Below are 26,098 nucleotides of genomic sequence, written 5' to 3'. Positions count from 1 at the left end.
GACATAACTTCGTATTTATCCCAGATGCATTTTTTCAGGGTAGCTTTTGCTCTGGTTTAAAATACATTTAAACAGAGAAACTTGCAACTTCCCTGCATTAAACAAGTTTCATCAATGAAACCACCGTGTGATTTTATTTTCAAACAAGAAGAGGTGTAAAGGATTGAGGAAGGGTAGTCCTCTTCTGTACAGGCTTTTCTGAGATAAAGATACCAGACAAAGAATGAAGGTTAAGAAAAAATAAGTTACTGATTGCATGACAAATGATTACTGCATTAGGAAATATTTGGCAATGACAAATGGTCTTTGTTTTTCTGGTTCAGTATTAAAACATTTGGTAAAATCATGCATTAATAATATAAACAACTCTTCAAAAATAAAATTTTATTTTTAAATTAAGTATTTTAAGCTTTGAGCTATAACATGTAAACTGATCTAGGTCAACTTAAAATTGTAAAAATACTATTTGAAGATAACGATGGCTTCAGTAACCTTAGATAGATTCTTAAAACGGTTTACAGCACAGGAGCTTCAAATTTTAACTTAATTTGTAACTTAACCAATGTATGAAACTGGAAGCGTGATTTGTGTCAGTAACCTTTGCCCTAATAAAGCAAGATAATTTGTTAGAGAGACATGCAAACAAAAAGTCCACACATGTATGTTCTCAATGCTGATATGTATCTTTTATGGCAATAATTGCGTGATGTGGTGATTAGTGAAGGAAGTAAAATGGGAAGTAAACAGGTGAATTGGTATTTCAGGTATCAGAGCATCTGTGCATATGGGTAATATCTCTTATGATATAGTATACTCCAGTTAACATATATCAATATACGTAGTATATTATATCATAAAACATGCATGCTATATTATGTAAATTTATCTATTTAAATATACAGTGAACATGAGCATTATTTGATCTGTGGAAGTTACTTAAAGTTCCATGAGTGTCTTTCAAATTAAAGATGCACCATTTTCCATTTTCTATGAGAAGGTAGCATTCATTTAACTAGTTCCTTCAAAAGGAAAGGCACACTGCATCTGCTGAGGTTTGATGACCCCTTTTTTGTAAGTAAGCTTCTAATCTGGGGAGTACTTTGTGACAAATTACGGAAGATTCATACTTCAATTTTTTTTAACCATTAGAAAAGCTTAAACTGGGGAAAAAACAAGTGCATCCTTAAAACATGGTGAGAATGACATTGAATTTAATAAACTTTGAACATCGGTAAAGAGTGTTGTGTGAAGAGAAAGGTGTAGGAGAACACCAAGGAGAAAACTACCTTGAAGAAGTGGATATTTACATGACAGTCCTGGAAGAGACAGGAAAGGGAGAAACACTGCTCGGTTAGTGAAGGGCTTGCAGAGCAAAGCAATCACAATTAGTAGCAGAAGTAAACAAATAAAGACACAGCAGCGAGAATACAGAAATGGACACATCTGTTATGCACAGAAAAATCACAAAAAAGAAATCGTGGCGTTGTCACCCTAACAGCAAGGAGCACAGTACAGCACAGCACAATGAAGTACAGGTCTTCATGGAACTGCTCCTCAGTGTTAACCTCAGTCTTGGAGATACATACGCTTCATGCATGAAACATTCCTCATGTTGTTAAACCGCTGCAATGCATAAAGCTAGATGTATGTATAGACGTGTGCAGTCTGGGCTGTAAACAACTGATGCGCACTGTAGAGGGGTGACAGCACAAAAGTTATTTTTGATTTTTGTATTGCCTTGTTTTGAGACACAGACTGAACCTTTATATAAGGGATAAAGACACCTCTGCTATCAATATGATTTTCTGTGTACATATTTCACCTTAAATCACAACACACAGACTGAGAAAAGCCTTACAGAAATCACAAGCTGATACGAACTGAGACCAGAGATGTATGTCATCTGGTTAAGAAATTTCAAGTTCTCTAGTTTCAGATATGGTGAGTGGATGGGAAACTCCAGATAACTGCATATGGGAATTCCCCATGCCAAACTATAGTACAGAACAGATGGAGTCATCTAACAGCATCTCTATAATGCTGCAAACTATTCTCTAATGATTAAATATGCACAATTTAAAAATAGGAATGAGTGCCACGGCCAAAAAAAGCAGCTCTTCTTTTTATATCTCTATATACATAACGAGTGTGGATTGATGTGCCAGTGATATCTTGGCTGGTCGTGATTTCAGTGTAGCTTAGTGTCTGTTTCCTGAAAAGTAAATTTAATCTTTTCGTTTACAATATGAAGCGTCAGCAACGTTATTTCTCTTTTCCATGTCACCTTTGTTAAACTGCCTGAAGTTACAGTTATTGCTTCAAAATGGGATCACATACTGGTTAGATACAGATATGGTAGAGATTGTATCTTTTATTTATTTCCTAAAAAAAAAAAAAAAAAAAAAAAAAACAAACAAGAGTAAAGTAACTGCAGTGTAACAGCTCTGGGGCAAAAACATTGCCTTCCTTCAAAGACTTAAAAGAAATGTCTCCTTCACAGCCCTTACAGGACTTTACACAGAGACCAGAGGAACTTAACTCACAAATTAACAAAATCACAAGCTCCTCTACAGTTTTTTTTGAATGAAAATATCATATTTAATTAGAAAACTCATTGGGTTCTTAACAAGCTACCGAAACAGTCCCTGGAGTCTTCTGCTAAGGCCCTGGCTATGCAACTGCAGCATATTTACCCAGCCTCCGGCTCAGAATTGAAACTGCTCTAGGATGTCCTGGCCATTGATTAAAGGAAAGAAAGAAAATGTCCTTTTGACCTAAAACTGTTCTGAATATCAGAAAAATGCCAGATTAATGCAGAAAGTACTGTCCTTCTCCTTTCTAATAAAGCAGCCAGAAACTGCTTTAAAAAAAATAAAACTAAAGGGGGTGTTAAAGATTTAAGAAATGCAGTACCTGCAGTGAAACAAACAGAAATGATTTACTAATGTTCAGAAAGGGAATGACAAATAAATGAAAGTGGTTTCTTTAGGGTTAGGCTATAACAACATCAAAACTCATCAGAAAGCTTTAATTGTGCCTTGAAATCTGCGGACATTTTCAAATACCGTTTAACACCAGCTGTACTGCCGCAGAGAGGCCTGATGGTGTAAATCAACGTTAGCTCTGTATGCAGCAGATATATACAGACTGAGATCGGTTAGTGGTTTGTAAATTCACGTCTGCACAAGGATTAACACACAGGTTTGGTCAAACAAAACGCTGCCCTGCATACTGGAGGAGTTTAGTAGCACATCAGAAGCAGAAATATCCACAGCTCCTGCGTCACTGGAGAGGTTCTAGGTATTTATAACCAAGCCTGATGGCCAAGCACCACATTGTCCCTGTTCTTATATTTAAAATGGTAAGGCATTTTAAAAGACATTTTCTTTAGGATCATAATAATAGTTATGTTTAGAAGCACTGAGATGTCACCAAAATGTCACCACTGACTGTACATTTCCAATTTTCAGATACAATATCTACCCTGTTCTGAACTCTGTTCCCTCTTTCCTTATGTTTCGATCTGTTCAGTCTGCAAAAGGGAACTACAGGTCTGGCTTCTGCATAGCCTTCGTCAGCGATTCCACCGGCCCAAAGCAGCTGAAAACGCACCTCATGCAATGGTGATCTGAGAACAGCCAAAGCAACAGCGCGGGGTGCCCAGCGCCACAGCTGCTGTCCTTGGGAAACACTGCAAAGCCGGGTCACGTCACTTCTGGGCAGCAAAGATCAGGCAACTGGACAATAGTAAATGAGAGCTGCTCCTGGATGGTTTACCTAGTACCTGGATCAATCCCGGAGAAGGGAGACTGGAAACATAGCATACAACCAGTACGGCCACTTTCCCTGGGTACACCGCCTGGCCTTCCTGCTACACACGGGTTTATGGATCTGGCCCACAACGTCAACTGATAGATGAAAATGGCACCTGCTCTCCCTCGCACCGGCTGGTAATTATTTTGCAGCAAAAGTACTAATCAGAATAACGTCATCTTATTGCAGAGTGATTTTATTGTTATTTACTTAATTAAATGGAATGGTACAAAACTAACAGCCCTGAAAAGCCACTCGCACCTGATGTCGCAGCTGAAATCTCTAACATAAACACAATTCGCAGCTAGTGGCCACAGCGGCAGATGTGATGTATGTCCCCAAGGAAGCACCTCCCAGGGTCCACCAGAATGGTCCCGCATGGATCCCCACGGTGGGGACAGTAGTCTGAGCTCTCTCTCAGAAAATAAGGGAACAATTTTGTCCTACTGAAGCCCACACGGAGAGCTACACTAAAGGAAATAATTAGAACAAAAGAAAATGTCTGACATCTTAAGCGTATGTACCCGGAGGACCATTACCTATCTTCCTCACAGATGCCTTAGAATGAAAATTATATGAGCAGTAACCTATTCCCTTGTAACAACTTGCTTGGATCACTTCAATTACCAAAGCTGACTGTAGTGACTCAGATTGCTCCCATCACTTAACATACCTTGTACTTGGTAAATGTATCCACATGTAAGGATTATAGCTACTCCGTTATTTTTTTAATTAAAAAAAATCACTGATATGGACCATAACAGCTGCTTTATTTTTAATAACATTTTCCGTGATGGTGATGTGGAAAGAAGGGGACAGACAGAATAATTAACCAGCCTACTTTTATATTATTACTCTAAGGTGATATTTAAGTATCAAGAAGTGCTTTACTAAGTAGCAAATTACAGGAAACGGGGCTTGACAAAACTGAAATAACTTCCTACAACAGAAGTTTTAGAATTTGCACGTGTCTTTTCCCCAAATAAAAAACCCAGAACAATGCTCTAAATGGCAAAAGCATATTACTGCTCAAATCATAACCAAGTATGAAAAATACAATAAGGTTGCATTATTTTGATGTTCTGGTTTTTTCTTTGATTAGCAAAATACTGTAACAGGAAAATAAGCATATAACAAATAGTAGATACTGCAGTGAAAAGACTTGCTAGTTTGGGTCCAGGGAGCCACCTGGGACTGGTGGAGTTCCCATGGCAACCTCAGCATGGACAATTATGGAGCAGCTACAATTATTCTGAATATGCCTGTTGAGAATGGAGTTTCGTTTTGAGATGGCCACAAATAATGCCATTCCGGAGAGAAAATTCACAATCAAAGGTTAAAACCAAATGAAAAACAGTGACAGATTTTATCCTGCCTCCACTTCCTACAGGAGTATATTTTTATCTCTAAATATTAATAATGATGTATCATCTATAAATCACTGAAGACAGATTTGATCATACTGCTAAATGAGCAGATAATTGATTCGTAAGCTTTAGTGACAGGTGAGATCCAAAAAATATGTAGATTGATTAAAATTTGTTGTATAGAAAATACTGCACTGCACCTATGCATAATATACCTCAATTTCTATATACTGGACAACTTCATAGAGATAATACACAGACAGCATATAAAAATAAAAGTCCTTGCAACAGAATCTGAAAATACTTAGCAAGGTCACTGCGTGATTCCATTAATGAAACCACCGTCCTCCTCAACTCTTCTCCTTTTCCAAATTTGGTCCCATTTGTTGGACAGGATCTAAAACTACTGGGCACAAGTCAGGTGTTCATTTTTCAACTGGTTTAGATCTGGCAGAATGGGCCATGAGGAAACTTTTTCTCTTGACAAATAGTTTTTACTGTTCAATTACAAATGTAAGTGAAGAGAATGTTTGAATCTATTATCTATTTATTTATTTATAATCTCGTATAGCTATTTTATGGTAGATTTACATTGAATGAATGACTTAAAGAATCTGTGCCAGAAGGTGCAGTAAGCAAAGCAGCATACCAATGAGATTTGTGTGACTAATAACCATATTTAAATAAGAAGTCTGGGTTGTTAAAGTGGAGCTAGAAGGATGTGATAGGATTGTGTAAACAGTTTGAAATCAATGACAGCTTGAGGCCAAATCTTAAAGATGTCTGTTGAACTACAGACGCAGACAGATATTTCAAAAATTCTCATTGATTTAAATGGGAGGTAGCTCCTAAGCACTCCTGGAGATTCTACTAAGCACATTTCTCAACTTTAGCCAAAAGGGCAAAGTCAGTTTTAAGAATGTCTTAGACTTTTTTTTCTCTTAAGACCAGAAACTGGTTTCGGAATTTCACATCTACTGGTTCTCTGATCTTTTATTACCTGAAAGTATTCTTATTCTTTCTTAATATTAAGCAATGGAATTCGCATCCTAAAGTTTCTCTATTCTTGTATAGCTTAGGTTTGTATATAGCTCTCTACTCTGAAGACCACCATTATTCATTTTAAGTATTTGATATTAGCAATGGAATACTTTTGTAGAAATTGTTGTAATTTTGTACTCAAAATTAAATCAGTGGAGCTTGGTTATCAATCACACTGTCATATATCGAAAAGTAGACCAAGCACCACAAATGTCGACTTGATTAGCAAGCACTCTGAAGTTACTCTTTTCTATGAACTGATAAATGAGAAGATAGCCCAGTAGGACCTCTTGGTCTATCTGTATTCTTAATCTTCCCGACACACACACTCCCCTAGTAAAATGGCAGTTAAGATCTGCAATCTTCTTCCTGTAAGGTTTCAAAGCTGATTTCAGAACAGTGGAAATATTTATTTAGATGATGTCATTAAATCACAAATAGCAGCATATTTCTCAGAGCTCTCTACTTGTTCCTTAGTATAGGGTACCTAAAATAAAATTACTATATAAGCCAAGATATAAATGATAATAACGTAAAAGATGATCAGAGTCAGCACCACTTATGTACCGTACCAGAATAGCTAATAAGTTAAATACCACCATTCAGACATCTGTGCTGTTAATTTTTATAAGCCTTCACAGTAATTCCCTTTAAACCAAGTAAGGACATTACTTGGAAGGTGCTGCTTTCCCTCTGTTCCTTCTCACAGTGGTAAACTTTGAGAGAGATTAAGAGGTTGACCCTAAATCCTTTTACCATGTAATACTGCATTATACTAGCCTTGGTCTAGTTATAATTACCCATTTTGTTCGGCTACCAGTATTCCCATATATAATCACTAAGTTTTAAAACTGTTCATTATGCAACTCTGTAAACGATATTCCTGGAGACACTGTGTTCGCTGAAAACCTATTCCCTTTCCTTGATTGATTCAGACCACTAAAATAGCATCAACCAGGCTACCTCCAGAACAGGGAAAGCCTCAAATACACAGTGCTGAAGCTGAAGTAATTAGACTTTGAGACAGACTAATTATTTCTGAGGCAGAGCTGACCCTATGTGAAGCTGCTGTTTCTGGGACCCAGTCCAGTAGCTTTACACGATGCAACCTCTCAGGATTTCTACTCCACTTCATTGCAGGACACAGATAAACCCTGACTGTTCATTCTGCAACCAGCGTATTTACAGTAGGCTTAAGAAAAAAACCTAAGCGATAGTAAATTCAATATGCGAACATATTGCGTATAATAACTGACATTTTTAATTAGACAATTTTAGTGACTTGTCTTTGTGCTGTCTCTGTTCTGAGAAAAACTAGGTAGATTTCCATACCTGTATCACCTATATATACATATACATATCCACCCAATTCCAGACTCTGCACATTGCACAGAGACATGTAAGGGGTGAAAAGAATTACTTTTGAAGCTATTCTTTCTAGGGAGGATAAAAAGTAAATATGATCTTGAATAGAAAATGACCTAGTGCAGCAAAATAAAATCACACTGGTCAGATCACAACTGTAAAGAAAGGAAAATGGAATGGAGATTCAAATACTTCTCAAATGTATAACAAAAATCATAGTTCATGCTGCAGACAAAAGTATGGTAGCTGATCCAAATGTGTTCAGAAGAAATTGATGCACCTTTTCTTTTTCCTTCTTGAAAGTTGAACATGTGCCGTTTTTCCTCACTTTCTTGGGTTAACCCATCTTTTATAATAACAATGTAGAATTCTGCCTGATGGTGAACATAAAAAATTGCCATTTCAGGTTGAAAGGAACAGGCGTGTTTGTTTATGCACAATAGGTACATTAATTACTTTTTGGATAAACAGCTAGACTGTAAATGTTCAACCAGAAAAAAGAAAACAATACTGCAGATTGGAATACTTCAAATTCAATACTGTGTATGCAGCTGGAAAGAGTAGTCAAGTCAGAGGAGCTGAATCCAGTACAGCCATTAGCAAAACACCTCCCTCCCCAAACCATACCATTCCTGTTGCTGGGTTTAATGGCCAGCAAGTATTTTGCTGTAATATCAGCTGTAGCTGTCAGAAGAGGCAGAGTTGCTGGCTAAGTCTGTTCTTTAAGAAACAACTCCTTTGCATGGCACAGTGAGACCATGCTTGTGATTAACAAGCACTCCAATTTGCACCACAGAAGGCAAGACGACTGCGGAAAGTATCGCTTTTCTTCAGTGTTTCTTTTCTGTACATAACCAGCAATACCTCTTATCCTTAAAGGCTTCCATACCCACGTTAAAGATGTCAGAATTTCAGATGACAACCTTCTACAAGGGTTTTGAGGCTCCAAATAATCAGTAATTAACATTGTAAATGTTTTCTTTGAAACAAAAAAAAGCATTTCGTGTGAACCATTCTAAGTATTAAAATATTGTTGTTTCTGAGAATTTCATTGGTCAAATAATGTAGATACTAGTGATAATGGCCGGCAGATTTTGCAGCAAGTATTAAGAGACATTGAATTTATTACATATACTTGACATAAAATGTTTTAAAATACCAACTTGTAAGTGTCACAGCAGAGAAGCTGAACTGTCAGAAAAATGATACCACTACTGAATTGAACCATTTGGTCCAATCTTCAAGAAACCCAAAGGCATATACTGCTGTCACAGGCAACAGAAATAGTAGCACTCTAATATATATCTTTTCACAGGCTTTTTTTTTTGTAATGAAGTGAAAAATGTATGTCATATATAGTTGCACCCACTTGTGTTTAATTCTCACCTCAAACTTCTGCCGGAGCTCTGCATTTCCATCTTCATCAGCATCTGGAATTGGAACATTATAATATTCACCTTCTTCTTGATTCAGCAGCTTGTACCTGTGGAACGTTTGAGGAAAAAAATGGTGACTTTACAGTTTTATTCCTGTTAGACTTAAAATCTGATTTAGTTTTTTGTGTGTGGTTTGTATCAATGTTACAAGTATGTAAAGAACTGCTTTTAAAGATCTAAAGCAAACTCGGAAACAGAATATAATTAACCTAAAATTAGATCTTTAATCCCAAACTATCTGCCAAGGCAGTTTAATGGACAAGGAAATTCTTCCCACCCATCCTGTGATACGATGGGAGACATCAACCCTGAGGAACCTTTGTCTCCAGTGCTTCTATAGCCCTAAACAATTATCTTTGATGAAATGTACTTTTTGAGAAGATGTGATGAGTTCTACCCCTAGCTTGGTAGGTAATAAGATGGCATTTTATAAAATCAGTTCCCATGTACTTTGAATTTGCAGAGCTATATATAACACGATACACTTAGTAATGAATATATCATATTTGAGATAAAAATAAAATTCGGATCACAAGACTATGTACACAGAATTGAGTTTGCAGCAGCTCCTGGCTCCAGCAGAAGTTTCATGAACACAAAAGAAAAGCATTCCTTTGATTATCCTCCTTTGTTATATACAGCCGATGTTTCCTAGGTTTAGTTTCATTTTCAGTGAATTTATAGCCCGAGATACAGTGAAAAGCTCAAAAAAAGGTAGATGATATTGAAGAAAAATGCTGGTTTGAAACTTTTTGTGATATATTCTCTCCTTCGCTCTTTTCAGAAACTCTTACCATCCACTGGCTGGCATTTTCATAAGCTCTGACACCCCAAATGAAAGAGATCCCATGAAATCATTTCTGGTTGTTCGATCCCAGTCCCAGACCTCTACAGATAACCGTCGATCTTTGTCTGTAGGTTTTAATTTACTAAAAAGGAGAGAAATAGAGGAGTTTTCAATGCAACACTGAAATAAATGATTCAATACATACAAAGATACTGCATTAAAAGGCATTAAACTTACAATGTGAATGTCTCGTTCCAGTCTGGATTCAGAGTAGAACGGATGGTTTTTGTTTTTTGTTTGCTTTCATTCTTAGGATCTGGGATGAGCTTCAGTTTAACATAAGGATCTGAAAGTCCATTTGGATCCATGGGAATTAGGTTTTTTGCTTCTCGCACTGTCAATATAAAACACAGCTAATTTGTATAGGATTACAAATCACCATTAAGAAAGCAATAACATGTCAAATCAGAGTTATTGAAACATGTTGAAAAATAAATAAGACATGAAACCCACTTGTCAGACTTGGCATGGAAGAAACTACTTGTTGTCAAGTAAGGTTGCACTTAGCAATATTTCTAAGAACGGTAGAGAGAAATGACAGGAGAGAAGAGCAATTCACAAACGACACGCAGCTTCCAGGCAGCTCTTTTCCTGCAATGGAATGATTAAATGTCCAAATCCATCACTATACATTTCTCAGCTGGTAGCAACTCTTTGTGCTTTTATTTCCTCATCAGTTAGGTTATACAGCTACAGGACTATCAGCCAAATACTGTAAGGGCGATAGCCAGATCACAATAGATTTCAGAAGATAGGTTATTTACTACAATGCCTCACTGGAAGGCATCTAACACTAAACTTCCCTTGGATTCATGGTTCATTAGTCGTCAGATGGAATCACTGTAAGCATTATGTCGTGACAGCAACCAAAGTAAAAGCGCAGAGAAGACAAGTTTAACTTCAGCTTCACAAAAATGTTAATGCAGCTTCTATTTTTACAATGTCAAAAGAAGGCATAAAGTGAGTTAATATATCTCATGTTGCTACCAATCCCCAAAGAGAGAGAGATAAGAATAGTCAGCAACCTGCATGGGGTGCCATTCCCCACAAGGCCACATCCCTGCGTGGAACAAGGCAGGCAATGGTGGGTTACAAAGGCACTTATCGGGGGCACGGCAGCTTGCAGCTTTCAGTCGGGCTGGAGTTACTGCGGCGGCTGTGGGGTTGGTTAAGGAGTTCAGAAGTCACTGCAGGGAGTGGAGGATTCCAATGGATGAGCAAAGACAGTACCTCCCCCCTTTTGCAGAGGACCAGCATAACGCCCGTCTAACGTTTATACGACATGTAAGGTTTTATTCTGCGTTAACAGCATTCAGCCTTCAGCTTCTGCTGAACCTCAGAACAAGAGGTGAATTTTCCTCATTCTGTGAAACCCCACCTCACCCAGACCAGTCGTGCTGCGATGAACTGCAGTGATCGAGTTGGAGATGGGGAATTCAGAGCTCATAACTAGCAGTAATCCTCTGGGTTTGTTTTGGACAGAAAACAGCTTTCATTTGGGAATTCCTTTGTGAGATTCATAGTTTAAGATTAGAATTGTTCCTGGAAGGAAAATCTCAAGAAGCTTTGAGGGTGACATAGTTCCTAGGGTATGAAGGAAGGCCAGCATTTAAGAGTGAGTCACTGGAGATATTATCCTGGATTGGCAGTGCCCTCCGCTACTGCTTTCACAGTGTCAGCATCAGAAAGGGCTTTTTTTTAATTTATCTACCTAACTGAAGAAAAGAAATCTGAAAGGAAATTTAGGAAAGATCAACCCTTAAGTCACCTAATATTTCCTGATGGAAAACATTTCCCACAAAAATGTGAAGATTAGAGTCACTTAAGAACTCAATCAGAGCTAATGCAACAAAACCCCAAACTTGTCAGGATCTTCAGCAACAGATAGTTACTGTTTGCTCAAGGCACTCTCCTCCTTTTCCCCCAGATTTAAATGGCTTTTTCATATTGTGAACAAAAATCGTAGATCTTCGCAGGATTTCAACCTGTTATTTCCCAGCATGGAGGTTGAAAGGCATCCAAGCAACACAGATACTTTATAAATGTGTTGTTTACCCTCATTATTTATAGAATAAGAAGAGGGCAGTTTTCGGGCAACAGTCAAATGACTTGTAAACCAGCTGAAGTACATCTTTTCAAAATGTCTTTTGTTCTCCCTTTAGAAATGAAGGCAGGGCTGGGGTGGATTGACAACTGTGTGCTACTGCTTCCAGAAGACAGAAGAAGATGGACAATGAACGTAAAGCACAGGACAGATATTATTGTGCTTTAATTAAGGGCAGTGAAGTGAAAGATTGTGGTGTTGCCAACGCCCTCATTATAACATAGAGCTGAAGGTGATTTACAGAATCATACAACAGTCCTGTTCCATTTCCTACACACCGAGTATACTCGCAAGTTGACGGAACTAGCTGTAGGCTGACATCTTCCTTTTACACGATGGAGAGAGTGGTTTAGTGTTCGTAATGACTGCGTTCTTCCAAATGATGTAACTGCTAAATAATGCTTTAATGCAAATCTACTACTCAGCCCCTGTGTCATTTGATTCAAGCTGCAGAGGGAAAATTCTTGGGGGAAAAAACAGCCACTGCCACGGAAAACACATAATTTCGAACAGTTTGACCTGCTCTGTTTATTTAATGAGAGTAATAGGTGTGGTAGAACAAGTTGGAAGAGGGCAATACCACATATAACTGGTACCTTATATCCAAAATAGCTGTAAAAAGAAGGTGGAGTACAGGAATGCAAGCTACTTATTTGGAACACGCTAGTTTATTTGTCAAGATAATTTTCAGGCAGAACAGATAGCCTGATGTAAATTAATTATTGAAATTAGATCATGGCTGGAAAGGAATCACATTAACTTGAACCAACAGTTGATAGTGATTAAGTTATTTTTCTTAAATTTGTGTTTTTAAAATATGAGACAGAAAATGCTTATGGGCTATAATTTTAAAATAAAATGTAATTCTATTCAGCAACTATATTACTCAAAAAATTGTACCAGAAAAAAACCCTGTGTTTTAAAAGAACAGAACAGAAACAAGCGTCTTTCTTGCAGAGCATTTCATTTCTAGTTTTCCACTATCCCTGTATAAAGCTGACAACGCTTTGCAATTGGGGAAATGGTAGCCTTCAGTCCAGAGAAATTGTCTCTACTCTCATTTACTCTGAGTTTGCCCTTTGAGAGTTTCCACACCCAGTGGTCAGCAAGAAGACTATTCCTGTTTTCAATCCATAAAAAAAACCCCACCCAATATTAAAATTTAGCACACTGAAAGCAATCTTCAGATACTTCTGAGGAATAACATCAAGATTAAATAAGGTAATTTAGTTAAATATTTACAATCCCAAAGGGACTAAGAACCATAAAGTGAGTGAAGGATGAAGCAACAGCCTCCGACGCAAACTGCTCGCTCTCTCGTCCTATATTTGGTTTTATTTTGGGTTGTTTTTTTATTTTGGTCTTCTTGTGCATGGCACTTGTGACTGCACTGCTAGGTTTGGCACATGAGCTATTACTTCAAAATCCACGTTCTGTTTTTTATTTCTATAGTGTAGTTTGGCCTAAGTGAGGAGTAGAATTCTCTACATGTTCTACAGCTTCCCAGAAATACACACTAGGAAGTTTTCCATTAAAATTTCTTGAGCAAATTTGCTTAATTTTAACATGGCATCTTCAGACTGACCCTTTATGGTTAAATTCTACCCGGAGATGCTCAGTGTGAAACCAAGCAGAATCTTGAGCACTTGGCTGGGTGGATGCAGAGCCATTCTCCGAGGCTCAGCGATGGAGAGCTCTCCGGAGAAAGCCATCACTGATTAGCCTTGATCCATGCTGCCGAGCCTAGAAAACAACACTGGCAGCAGGAGGACCTGGCAGCGTGTGTAAGACTCCTTTCTTTCTTTCGCAGCAAACACAGAAAAAGAAAAAAGCCCTCTAAATACAAGAAAAAGAGAAGCTCAAAGATGAATTGCGAAGGAAAGATGCAGCATATACTAAATACAGGCTGCCAAAGAAGTCATTATCTCACTCCTTGTTTTAAGATATCTGGCCCATTTGCACTTTTGTCTGCATAATTAGTACCCTTAGACATCTTTTTTTAACTGACATAGCACTTGTTTTCTTGAGGAAACAGCATGATGATACTTGTGCTAAATAGTGCTTATAAAGAATTATCATCTAAGTGGTCCCTCTCGTCAAGGGCACCCTATTTTTAACGAGACGGCTCAGGTTTCTAGAAGAGGGCTGACAGGAAGAAGAGATTTCCCCTCCCCACCACAGGCTCTCTCTCTTGTGTGCGGTTGAAACAGAAAAGGATAAATTAAAAATAACTCCAAGAAAATTAATCAACTTACGGTGGCTGAATTCTGCTATAGCTGTAATGATAGCAAGCAATCTCATATTGCTTTATAATTGTTAGTTAATTAAACTCAACACGGTGATAGAGATGTTACTCTAATTTATAGATGGTTGAAGTGAGATACAGTTCAACATCACTTGGAGCATAACTCGGACAGAAACCTAGAATACTGCTTGCCAGTTTTCTGTCATAACTATTGAGCACAATAATGACCTCTGTACTGAGCAAAGTAGCTGGTACAAGTTAAATTTCCTAACATTTTGTCCAGATTAGACTTTTAACAGGGACTGAGAAAGCACACAGATGAAAAGAGAGTGAAGAGAAGTATATATTGAAGTTTCTAACAAATCCAAACTTGTCCAGGTTTTCCTTCTAAAAAGCAGAAACAGTTGTCAACTTGTCATAGGGAAAAAGTGTACCATTTTCCTCCTCATGGTTAATGAAGAAGAGATCATAAATGTTTAGTCAGCAGAAAATATAGACTATTTGATGACTGTCCTACGGCTGTTCTATTCTGTGCTACTTATAATCCAGCAGTATCCATTCAGAAGCCATGCCTAAAACTGGGACGCCCACTTTTCCAGGAATAGTATAAAGACATAAGCAAATACCTAAGAACCAGCTCCATATTCGTACTTTAAATAAATATCTAAATAAGACAGAGTGGGCTGGCAGAGAACAACTGACATTTTATGTAAAGAGAAGAAATTCAGGCAGAATTTTGAGGAATTCAGAGAGCGGATGACAAAACCGGAACTTTTTCCATGAGATCGTATAGATCAAAAGTTGCAAGTCATATGCAGTTACAGATTTATAACTTCTTGTGATACAAATAAATTTATTCATGGGAATAAGTAAATAAATGTTTCTGTCCCTATAACAAAGCTGAATTATTAGCAGCAAGAGTTTACTCAGTTTCTTTTCAAGTGAGTCACAGCTACCTTTGTCCTGAATTCCCAAATGTTGATAATAAAACAGTTTACTAATCACAGCAACCATTTCTTGCCCATCTTTTACTCCCTACAGGCAACTTAGATGCGCAGAAATCTCTCAACCGTATGTGAACAGCTGCTTTTAGAAGACGTTTCAAGTCTCAAATGGTCTCGTCTGGCAAGCTATCCAGCAAAATGAAAGAAAAGGGAGACTGTTGTTAGCTCCAATACATCGTAAAGTTTCTGTCTTCCCACAATAAAGCATTAGTAAATTGTTCCATAATTCTCATTACTTTCTGAAGAAGATTCTGGCACAGATTCCAGTGAGCTGCCCAGTTTACAGATGACGTAGGTGAGTGACAGAGGATCTTGTATTCCCAGCCAAGGAACTTTCTCCCCAGTACCTTACCACACTCCCCTTAATCACAGTTTAAAAAGATTTACCTGTTACTGAAAATAGGCTTTCTTCCAATTTGTGTACTTGTACTCTCTCTATGCAAAATCCAAAACTGCCTCCAAAACTGCACAGCTTGCATTAAAGATTTATTATAAGATTTTATTAAAACTCTCATTGAACTCTTGCTTTGTGGAGCTGGTTGTGACTCACATGTACAACCCTTCAAAACAAATCCTGCTTTTCGGACAATTTCCAATTTCTATACAGTTTTTGGCCACTAAAAGGGCTTTTTGATGAGAGACTTTTCTCTATTCCATAACTACTCCCCTGCCCAGCTAAACTTTCTTCTAATACCCCTCCTGAGGCCAGTGCCTACTCATTACACCCCATTTCCTGAATCCCGAAAGATGGCAACGTAACAAATGTAGGCTACTGGAACGCCTGCATTTCACAGGTGATTTACACACAAGAAATAGATGAATGATTAATTTCCTTCCTAGAACAAGATGGAAAATGATCCAATGTTGCATGATAGTTTATTCCTCTGTATTTATTAAGATATTCTCTCCTACTAACAAAAAATGTACCATCATCTCTAATGCTACTTAATAAGTACTTATGCCTGCAATAGGTTCTCCTGTTTAAATTTCAACTGGAAATCTCATAGGAGCAATTGTATTTTATTTTTAAAATAAGATTACCTGTATAAAAATTATTATTACAAAATAATATCTACTACTGGGTAGGGCACCGACTTAATAAAACATAAGTCTTGACACAAGATGTATCAAATCATCTGAAAAGGGATTCAGGGTATTAAATTTCTAATTCTTATCTGTTTATTTATCTTACATAAATAAACAGCATTTTAGTTATATTTTTTGTATGCATGCAGATGGCCATTTATGAAAAACTAATGTTTCTTTTAAATACTATGCATTGCCTATTTCTTCATGGCAACGTTAATTTAATGAATGAGATGGGGAGCAGTCAGTTGCTACCGAAGCTGGCATTTGTCAAAGGCACAGCTCCTTCTGCAAAGAACACAGCAACCCTGCAGATTCTGGGAATGCCAGAAAAGAAAGAAGACATTAGTGAGAGAAAACAGACAATTCACATTCTTTGAGACATTACAAATGCCTCCCACATGCGAGTAATTATTTGGGATCACTTTATAGGTATTTGGTACTAAAAGCTGCTCAAATAGCCAGAATATTCATATATGTTCCCTTTTAAAATCAGTTGCAGAATATCATGAAATTAATGCTAACAAAGACAGACATTAGTATTGACTTAGACAATCATAAATAAAATTATTAGAGTGTGTGTGCAGTGGAGTCTTTTAAGGAAATAATTTTTATGAGAATCTAGAAATGTGCCAAAATTCTCCAGTTTGTCTCTCAAGCTTGTTTGGGCAGAGGCTCTTAACCCAGCTGTCCACAGCAAGCAGTGTGACAAGACATTAATATGCAGTGCCATAGGGGGGCTCAGCATTCATACGTTCATAAATAATTTGAAAAACATGCAGTGGGGAGTACAGAACTCCTAGGGAGATTATTGTTGGAGAGCCCGTTATGTGCTCCCAACCTCTGCAGAGACCACGGCCAGGTTTCCTCCTCTTTTAAATAAAAGAGGCATCACTGAAAAATAACACTAGATTTTCTTTATTCTTTCAGCTATGAAAAATACACTTAAAAAACCCTGCAAACTCTGGGCTGTGTATATATATATATTAATAATGTTTATGTAACGGTAGGGCGCATTAGCTGACAGCGAGTCGGTAACACCCTGCCGCTAAATCGGTGCCTGTGTTGGGAGGGCAGGTCGTTACTGAGAGCTGCTGTCAAATCCAACTCCCAGCAACTGAGAGGTCACAGTTTAGGATCCCAATAATGCGGGAGCTTTTTATATGTCAGTGCACCAGATGGGGTTATTTTCTCACAAAGGTTATTGTTTACTCACTATAAAAATAATTCAAAAATAAAATAAAAAAACCCGAACTGTGATTCAACCACCTACAAACTCACTCAGAAGAGCCCCAAATTATAAGATGGGTCAACAAGTAAATGTAAGAGTGACAAAACTTTTAACGCACATCAGGAGGAAGAAAATTCAGTGCAAAAAGCATCAATTAAGAATAGCAAAAACTGCTTTACTATGCCTAAAAGCATAATCTTCAAGTCAGTCCAACCTATGAAAGTGTCACGGATTCAGTGATTTCAGAAAAAGCAGTTCAAGACAGTTCCTATAAAAAGAAAACTACCGAGTCGATTTACTGCAAGTGCAGTGAATTATTAATATGCAATGCAACTCTCAAGCTAGTAGCTATAAAATAAACCATTGATATTTAAGAATTGCAACACAAATGAGCACTGAATGTGGCATACTGGCTAGCACTAGGAAGATGGCAAGGTTTTGGCAAAGTATACCAATACAAAATTCCTACTTATTTGTGAAAAAGTGTTGTAGAATCTCTAACATTCGGGCAGAAAAGACTGGAAGCCTACCTTTAAGCACCCAGATTGAAGATCTGACCTAATAAACCGGAATTAAGTATGCTTACATATAGGACTGAATCATTCCCACCATTAGTTCAACTCAAAACCTGCCAAAGTACTTAGATATTTTAGATAATCTGACTGAACCACTGGCCAGCTCCATCTGGCAGTACTCTGCCTTGCCTCTTTCCTAGTATACACTGGGAAAAAACCCAGTACTATTTACAATATTTTATCGGGAAAACACTTAGCGAGTGTATACCGCGGCCTTTTTTGGAAACAAAACCCACCACAAAACCCTCAAAGCAATTACGCAGAAGTAAAGACAAATTGCACGTACTCAACAGTGTTCCCCCCAAACGACCGTATATTCCAGCCGTCATTAAGTGTGCTGCCTCCTCGCTGAGCTTTCCTGGCTGGAACTGGGATGGTTGAGTTGCCCATCGAAGGTATTTGCAAGATGCCAACCATAGTGGCACATCTCTGTTTAGCAGCACAGATGTTTTGCACGCAATCAAGACTGGCTACGAAGGAATCAGCAGGAACTAATTAACAACCAAAACAGGATGCAGAGCAGAGATATTAAGGAATTCAGCTGAAGGGGTTCAACACCTACGGAGTAATTCCTTTGAAAAAGAATGAGGCAAAGGCTCAAACCAAACAGCCAATCACTGATTATTTTTCCTGCTGTTCCTAACCCTCCTGGACATTTAATTCACCTCCTCTCCTGGATCTAAAGGCAGTGGTATCATGCTTGGCAGCTCTGGGAACTGTACATTCTAACAAAGGTTTTGTCAATAAATATTTTAGAAGCAATGCCACACTGGGAGAAAAGGAGTTAGAAATCTTTGCACAGCAATACGTCCATGAACTAACTGACAATTGCTAATTTCCTTTTCAGTTAAACATGCACAAAAGGTATCTGAAACTTCACCCAAACTGGGCTTAGCCTGTGCATTATCTTTTATTAAAAAAAAAAAAAAAAAAAAAGAAGCTTACTTTCAGGGCTACTGCCATTTTTATTTAAAGAAATTTTCTGAAAGCTTGGAAATGCTGACAAGCCTCAACCAAAACAACTTAACAGCACCATAATTGTTATGTATATAACAAGGTTACAGTAAAAGTCTTTCTTGTTGTCCAGAAACCTACTTAATTGTGGGATAGAAATGTTCTATTTACAAACACAAAAGTAACAGCATTTGCCAAGTACACTCACACCAAAAAGAGCTTATGAAGAAAACCTACAAAATATCTGTAACAATTTTACCATGTACATATTTCAGACAAGACCTTTTCAAATAAAATTGTGAACTAAAAGAATACCTATTTGTGTAATTGTTTTATAGTGCCTTGGTACCACGAAGATTTGTGACAAACTTTTTTGTCCCTAAAAGGATTATAAACCTCCTGAATCATCAGAAAATATGTACATGTTATTTGTTAAATTATGTGCATTATGTCAGAAAGTTTAAGCCACGTTTAAGAATCTTGCTGCAAAGCAGCCTAGAATAATGCAAATATTAACTTTTGTCACTTGGGTGATTTTCAAATTAGTTCTCTCATGGTACAATTACTTTTAGAACCCGCATCACCATCTTTGAGGTGTCTCACTGCTTAGTGAAACCACCTTTCTGTTAATGACAGTACCTTGGACAAATTTACCCCTCCTACGTTGGCAGGAAGCTATTACAAAAGTTAAGCTACAATTAAGCATCACTTGGGATCCGTTCTGATCCTTTCTAACTGAATTTTATCATACCTCTCCTTTTCAATGCATTTCACTAGGTTTGACAGGAGAACATGGAGGTATTCGGATTGAGATAGAACAAAGCCATGAATGAATACAGCAACGGGAGGGAAGTTTACTGGTTCTACACGCTGCGAAAATTCAGCGCCACGGTCTGATTTCCTTTATATTGACTACAAGGGGTATGGTGTCCATTGAGATTCATTCCCCAAAGAAGTGCAGATGTAGAAGGAACGTCCTTTTGGCCTATAATAGGCTCTAGCCTTTCAACTGAGCAACACTGAAGCAATACGCAGCACTCAACATCCACAGGTTGCCAACAACTGCATCAAGAAACAAAGACAGAGGTTGAGATGGTCTAAGAAACCTCCTCCTCCTTTGTCGTGCTATAACTTTGTCCTTGAATTTAATCCCATTTTGCAACACCAAACAGGCAACAATAACAGCATCATACCCTGTTCTTGTTTCATTGTGGGGACGTTGTGAATTCAGTTTCTTGCAGTACCGATTTTAAAGACGTATGAGGGTACATCTAATGTGATGTATTAAGATGTGTTGCCTGTAAGTCTTCTTCCTTGGAGAAGCAGTGTTGGTCACCTTGATGACATTCTAACCCATTCACTCTCCTGCGGTAAAAACTCTTGATAACTTGTGTTTTATGACTGTCTTCTACTCCATTTCCTAAGTTATATCTTACTTATTTTGGTCTTAGTTAGTACAGCATATTTTTAAAATTTCCTTAAACTTCTGCACCATGAAAAATTGGGACTTTCTTTAGAATTTAAATTTGTTTTATAGACTTGCCTCTACCTATAAAAAACTATGAACAAAATTTTTTGTCATTCCTTCCTTTACTTCAATTCTGTCCATCCTAATTCCTGCCCTGTGCTCTCTCTTTGAGTAAATACACTGTCATCTGATTGGCAAAAAACATTTTTGTATATTTGTTTCCAACAGAAAGGAAAAATCAACAGCAAAGTTCACTACCAACTTGACAATTCGGATATAAGATACACTAAATATCAGTTGGCCCAGCTAAAATAGAAAGCACATACAGAACAAACATAACATATGCTGTAAATACAAATTCTTATGCAGATCCTGAGTGATAAACTCCACATTCTGATACAGCACAAGGAAGTTCTGTTGGAGCTAAACAACCTATTACATGTCTATTTATTTTAACAAAACAGTCCTTCAACTTGCAAAACACATTTTCCAGAATTTTTTCTGGAACTTCAGACTTGGAATGGGTTGGAGGGGGTGTGTGGGTGTGCGCGTGTGTGTGTACAACCAAAGGTTACTCATAAATCCTGGAAGAAACACTTCCAAGGAAATGAACTGCCACCCTCTCTTTCCTTCCTCTCTCTCCCTCCTCCCCATCTTAATAACCTTAACCTTACAGAATGGGATTTTTTTTTTATTTTATAACTCACTGGGAGTAATATTTGGGATTGAATCCAAGTTGCCTTTGTTTATTAAATACTCTGAAATGCAGGAAACAACTCCTCAGCTGATGAAAGTTTAGAGTATTTCTTGTGTTCCTAAGAAGATGGCTAGCTTCCTGCACAGATAGCTCTCCTACTGGGCTGCTTCCTACGCGAAAAACTGACATTACAGTGATTTTCTAATTAATATTCCTGCATTTTTAAAGCTATTACTACAACTTTCATTTTTCTATTTATTTTTATGAACACCAGTTCATAGAGTTTCTTGATTCAAGCGCATGCCAAATGAAATCCTCACACTTCTGAAGGGAAATACTCCATCACTGCCTTTAATACACAAAGATTTGACCAAGGTACATAAACCCCCAGTGTGTATTATACATTTATAACACCTGCAAAATTCCAAAATGAGTTGTGTACCTGTTACTTCCAGTTTGTCACCAGTGACTTCAGCTTTCAGATAAATCCTTCCTCTTTTCTCTGTGTGATCCATGCCGCAGAGGCTTGGGACGTTTATTACGCATTGCTTATGAACATTCATATCACAGGCTGTGGATATAAAAATGGTTCAGACAGCTATGAGAAGCTAATAATATGATTACACTGCAAACACTGAGCAAAGTGAAAGTTAAGATTATAATGCTTAACTGTTGGCAAGACTTTCAGATCACAGCTGCGTGTTTTTCAACTGAACAACACAGGTAGTTTCCATCTTACAATACATTTTGTAGACAGTGAATGAAACAGAGAATAAAATAATCTACTTCAGAAACCTAAAGATATCATTAATGAAGTGCAAGGGGAAAAAAGTGAAAATGGAATAAAGACTTGCTGGGAATATGACTAAGAAAACAGAGCATTTATGCCAGCATTAGCAGTGAAGGGAGTTAGGTTTAAACTGATTATTAGATTTTCTAGCAGGAGACTTCCAAGACAAATGAAACGCAAGGAAAACATTGGACCTTGTCTACCAACCAAGCTGAAATTTCAGTTTGCGACAGTGCATTCACCTGTCCAGGCCAAAACCAGCCTTCCTCAAAACTCCCATGGCGAATGCTCTTCAGCCACATCAAACTCAATACGCCGTCTTCTCAGCCACAGAGGTGATTTTCATTAGTATATTATTATAGGACTGAAATATCCACTTGAAATGTAACAGTACTATAAATAGCTGACATTTGAAATGGTATTTTCCACAGAAAAGAAATAAGAAGCTGCTACCCAGTGTTTCCACTCTACTTTCTAAAATACCCTTTTGGTAACAGAGAAAAACTTCACTTACTGTCACATTTCATCCCTTGGTGCAGAAGCCCATATAGCAGTGACCCACAATGGTCACAAAAGGTTGGGCTCCCATATGTGTGGATCTTAAATTTGTGCTTGCTTCTGGGATCCTGAAGGAAAAAACAGAAAGAGATTCTCAAGTCAGAAACAATAGGATTGACGCACTTTTAATATATTACTTCAAATACAAAAAACTTTCCAGCTCTGCAACTTCTGCTACATAAAAATATATTCCAGCACGTAGCTTATTTACAACCCTTATAGTGGTACCTACACTGGTGCAGGTACGTTGGCCTCGGCCCCTATTTTCCTTTGCTTTGGTGGTGTAAGAAAGAGTACGTCAGCTCAGAGAGCACAGGCTTGGCCTGTGATTCATCTACACTAAAACTTCCATTTACTGACTGGCCATATACATAAAGTATAATGATGGCATTCAGCCTGTGGCTGAAGTGTCACATACTGTCTGCTTGCTTAGGGCGTGCTAGCATCACCATTCTGAAACGCTGACACAAAAAACAGCAGGAGAGGAGGGAAGTATCTGTTAAGGGGCTAATCTGAAATACAGTCACATGACTGTAAAGTCAGGATCTTAACGATGGGATCATCCTGAAATGTTGTAAACTTATAATCTATACTATTGCAAATGAAAGTAAAGACATTCTAACTTGGCATGTAGTAAATATTTTACCGAGACTGCTATTCCCATCTGATTTTCCAATACAGAAATTTATAGCGAGGACATTTTAAGGCCACCAGCAGCTTGGAAATGGTTTCTAATTTAGGACCAGTGAAAGGGAATACACCCAAATCACTTAAAACCAAACACTGTATGACACATCCAAATACATTTGCTGTTTCTCTAGGGCTAGAGGTTCCCTTCGGAAAACCAAGAACATTTACACGGAAGTTAGAAATCACAGCTTCAATGCATTCGCCCTCATCAGGCTCATTCCACAGATACACAGGCACAGAACCTCATGCACCCCAGACTCGCGCAGCCCGTTCCCAGCACGCGGAGGTGTGCGTTGCAAAAATAAACAGCCCGATAGCCCTGTACTTTCCGTGCACATCATCCGTATTTTGATATCCTTTATGGCCATTTCCAGCTCCAACCGTATTTTAGTCACAACTGTCACTGCACAATCTTGATCAGAGGCTGGGAAGAGCAGTAATTCTTCATGAAAGACCACGGAAATTATGAAATGCCAGGTCTTTCATGCATTAAAACATGCTTAACAAAAATACAACTGCAAAATGAGACCTCAAAACATTTTTCTTCTGTGTACATTTTATATTAATATACCTTTATATAAGAATTATTAAATTGTCATAAAAAATAAACTAACTTTTCAACTTGCATCTGCCAATAAAAGCCTTCCAAAAAAATCAAAAGCACAGCGTGTCATACAAAATGGGAAACCTGCTAACTCTTACTTCAAAAATAAAACATTCCTCTAGTATAAGTGCTTTCTCAAGAAATTCAAGAAATTTGGGAACTCCTAATAGTAATTTTCATAAAAATATGACTACAAGAAGGCAAAATCTTGCTTTTAAAATTTAATATTTTGCCATACTGCACTTTGTAGGTTTTTTGTTTGTTTGTTTTGGTAAGCATTCTTTGTGTGAATTTTTTTTTTGGTACTGATTCTAAGTGTTATCACGAATCCATAACCAGTAGCTTTCACCGCACAGATAGAAATTATATAGTATCCAGGCTAACGAGTAAAGACTTTACATTACAAATTCAAACTGAGACTATAATTTGTCATACAGCCTGAGATATGAAATGCAAAGTGTTAACAACCATATTTATTTTGTAAACACAGTTAACCTAAATGGAATGACATTCACTGCTCCAGAGAACATCTGTTCCGTTATTTATTAAAGATATAGCCACTGGGTCTTGTGGTGCGGGGTCATGGGAACACTGCTTTACTAAAGGGTTATTTGATGGATCAACTCTGACTATACGCCTTCCAAACAATTTAAAATGCATTTTCAAAGCTAATTCTTCCTTAAATTGTTTTGTTTAGAAGACATAAGGGGACTTGTTGCCTTAAAAATATATACACTTAAACATTACTTTGGTAAGCACATCTGTTGCTGAGAAGGACAAAACCCACAGCTTCTAAGAATGACACTGAATAAACAGATTTTTAAAGTTGTGTTTAACATCTGACATAAGTGGTATTTATGAGTATAAAGTAATGATATAGAGGGGAAAGAACTATGCAAAATTATTATAGTGAATGTCTACTAAATACATTGAACCTGTATATTATACTGAAACTATATAACAAACACTACCAAATAATTCCATTCCAATCAATGGAATATACATGGTAATTAAGTTAAGCAGGGGTGTGTGTGTGGCTTAAAAATGTTGTGACATGTAAGGACAACTATACTCCACTCACTACAAAGCAGCACCACATGAGCAAAGGCTCCCGTACTCCTGCGCCTGACTGCATGTAACTACAAAATACCAGCAAAGGCATTCTTACACACCAATGAAATAAAACCAGTCACATGAATAAATAAATCAAGTTGGATCACGCTTTGAAGTTGGCCCTGCATGAGTCAATGTACATAATTTGAATCAACATTTGCTTTTCTATAATAAATATTTGTTTTCTATCATTGTGTGAAAACGCCTGTTGTATGTTTAAAATGAACAATTCAATGGGAATTTTTTTCTTTTAAAGAGCAGCAAGTATGTTCTGACTATTATTAGTTATTACTCTATATGCACACACAAAGTCATTTCTTCAAGGCACAGCATAAAAAAAGCGGACAAAGGAAAACAGTACCAAAACTACTGATGAAATGGAAACTTTGCATGTAGGAAATCCCTCTTTTAAAATCCCTTTAATAGAAGTAAATAGAGGAACCTCAAAAACACCTCATCAGTATTTAATCCTTTTTTCTGCTTCAATCCTATGCATTTCTTTAATTTTGGTAAATTGAAGTATACAAAACATTATTATTTTGAAAGCAAGTCTGAGAACATACAGAGAAAGCCAAGAGATCTCTAAACACTTTTTATCTTATTCCCTGTATTAACATGGGCTTCTCATGCACTTAGAACTACCCTTGAATCTATAGTTTATACTTTAATTATAGGTAACTAAATTAGTAATAATTATCACATTGCCAGTATTAATTACTTCTATTATTAACAGCAATTAACACTTATTAGTTGTTAGTACAGTTTAATACTTCCCAATGTTAGATATGCATTAAGTGACTTATATGCATTGTTGAGGAAATAACATCGTCTTTAGTATTTTTCAGCTAGAGGTAAACTACTGAGTTAGAGGTAAGCTCCTGTAAATTTTCTTCAAATATCCCCTTTTAATCAATGTAAACTTTCAATAATTCCCAAAGCATATCTGGCAGTCATATTTCATAGTAAACACAGGGAGCCAAGCCAGGATATGACAGATGAACTGCCAAATAATGGCTGCTATTTGCAAGAGAATTGAACTTTGCACTAAACTTGGCATAGATTAATTGTGAAACTCTAAAGGGAAAACCCACTTCTGTTTCCAAAATCCAT

At 37.3% G+C, this 26,098-nt stretch overlaps 1 protein-coding gene across 1 annotated transcript in view; it reads right to left on the bottom strand.

The window, feature by feature from the left end:
* PRKCA (protein kinase C alpha) overlaps positions 1 to 26,098 on the bottom strand; it is a gene marked incomplete at its 5' end in the record, with an annotated part of 155,940 nt that overhangs the window by 32,166 nt on the left and 97,676 nt on the right. The window contains 5 exons of the mRNA XM_082326809.1: positions 8,973 to 9,069; positions 9,817 to 9,951; positions 10,047 to 10,203; positions 21,676 to 21,804; positions 22,538 to 22,649. Coding sequence (XP_082182935.1) covers positions 8,973 to 9,069; positions 9,817 to 9,951; positions 10,047 to 10,203; positions 21,676 to 21,804; positions 22,538 to 22,649 — 630 coding nt within the window. The remainder of the gene's footprint in view (positions 1 to 8,972; positions 9,070 to 9,816; positions 9,952 to 10,046; positions 10,204 to 21,675; positions 21,805 to 22,537; positions 22,650 to 26,098) is intronic.

This window comes from Platalea leucorodia, assembly GCF_965183815.1.
Source record: "Platalea leucorodia genome assembly, chromosome: 14".
NCBI lineage: Eukaryota > Metazoa > Chordata > Aves > Pelecaniformes > Threskiornithidae > Platalea > Platalea leucorodia.
Note: the sequence above shows the minus strand (reverse complement) of the source record. Positions and strands in the feature narration are given on the sequence as shown.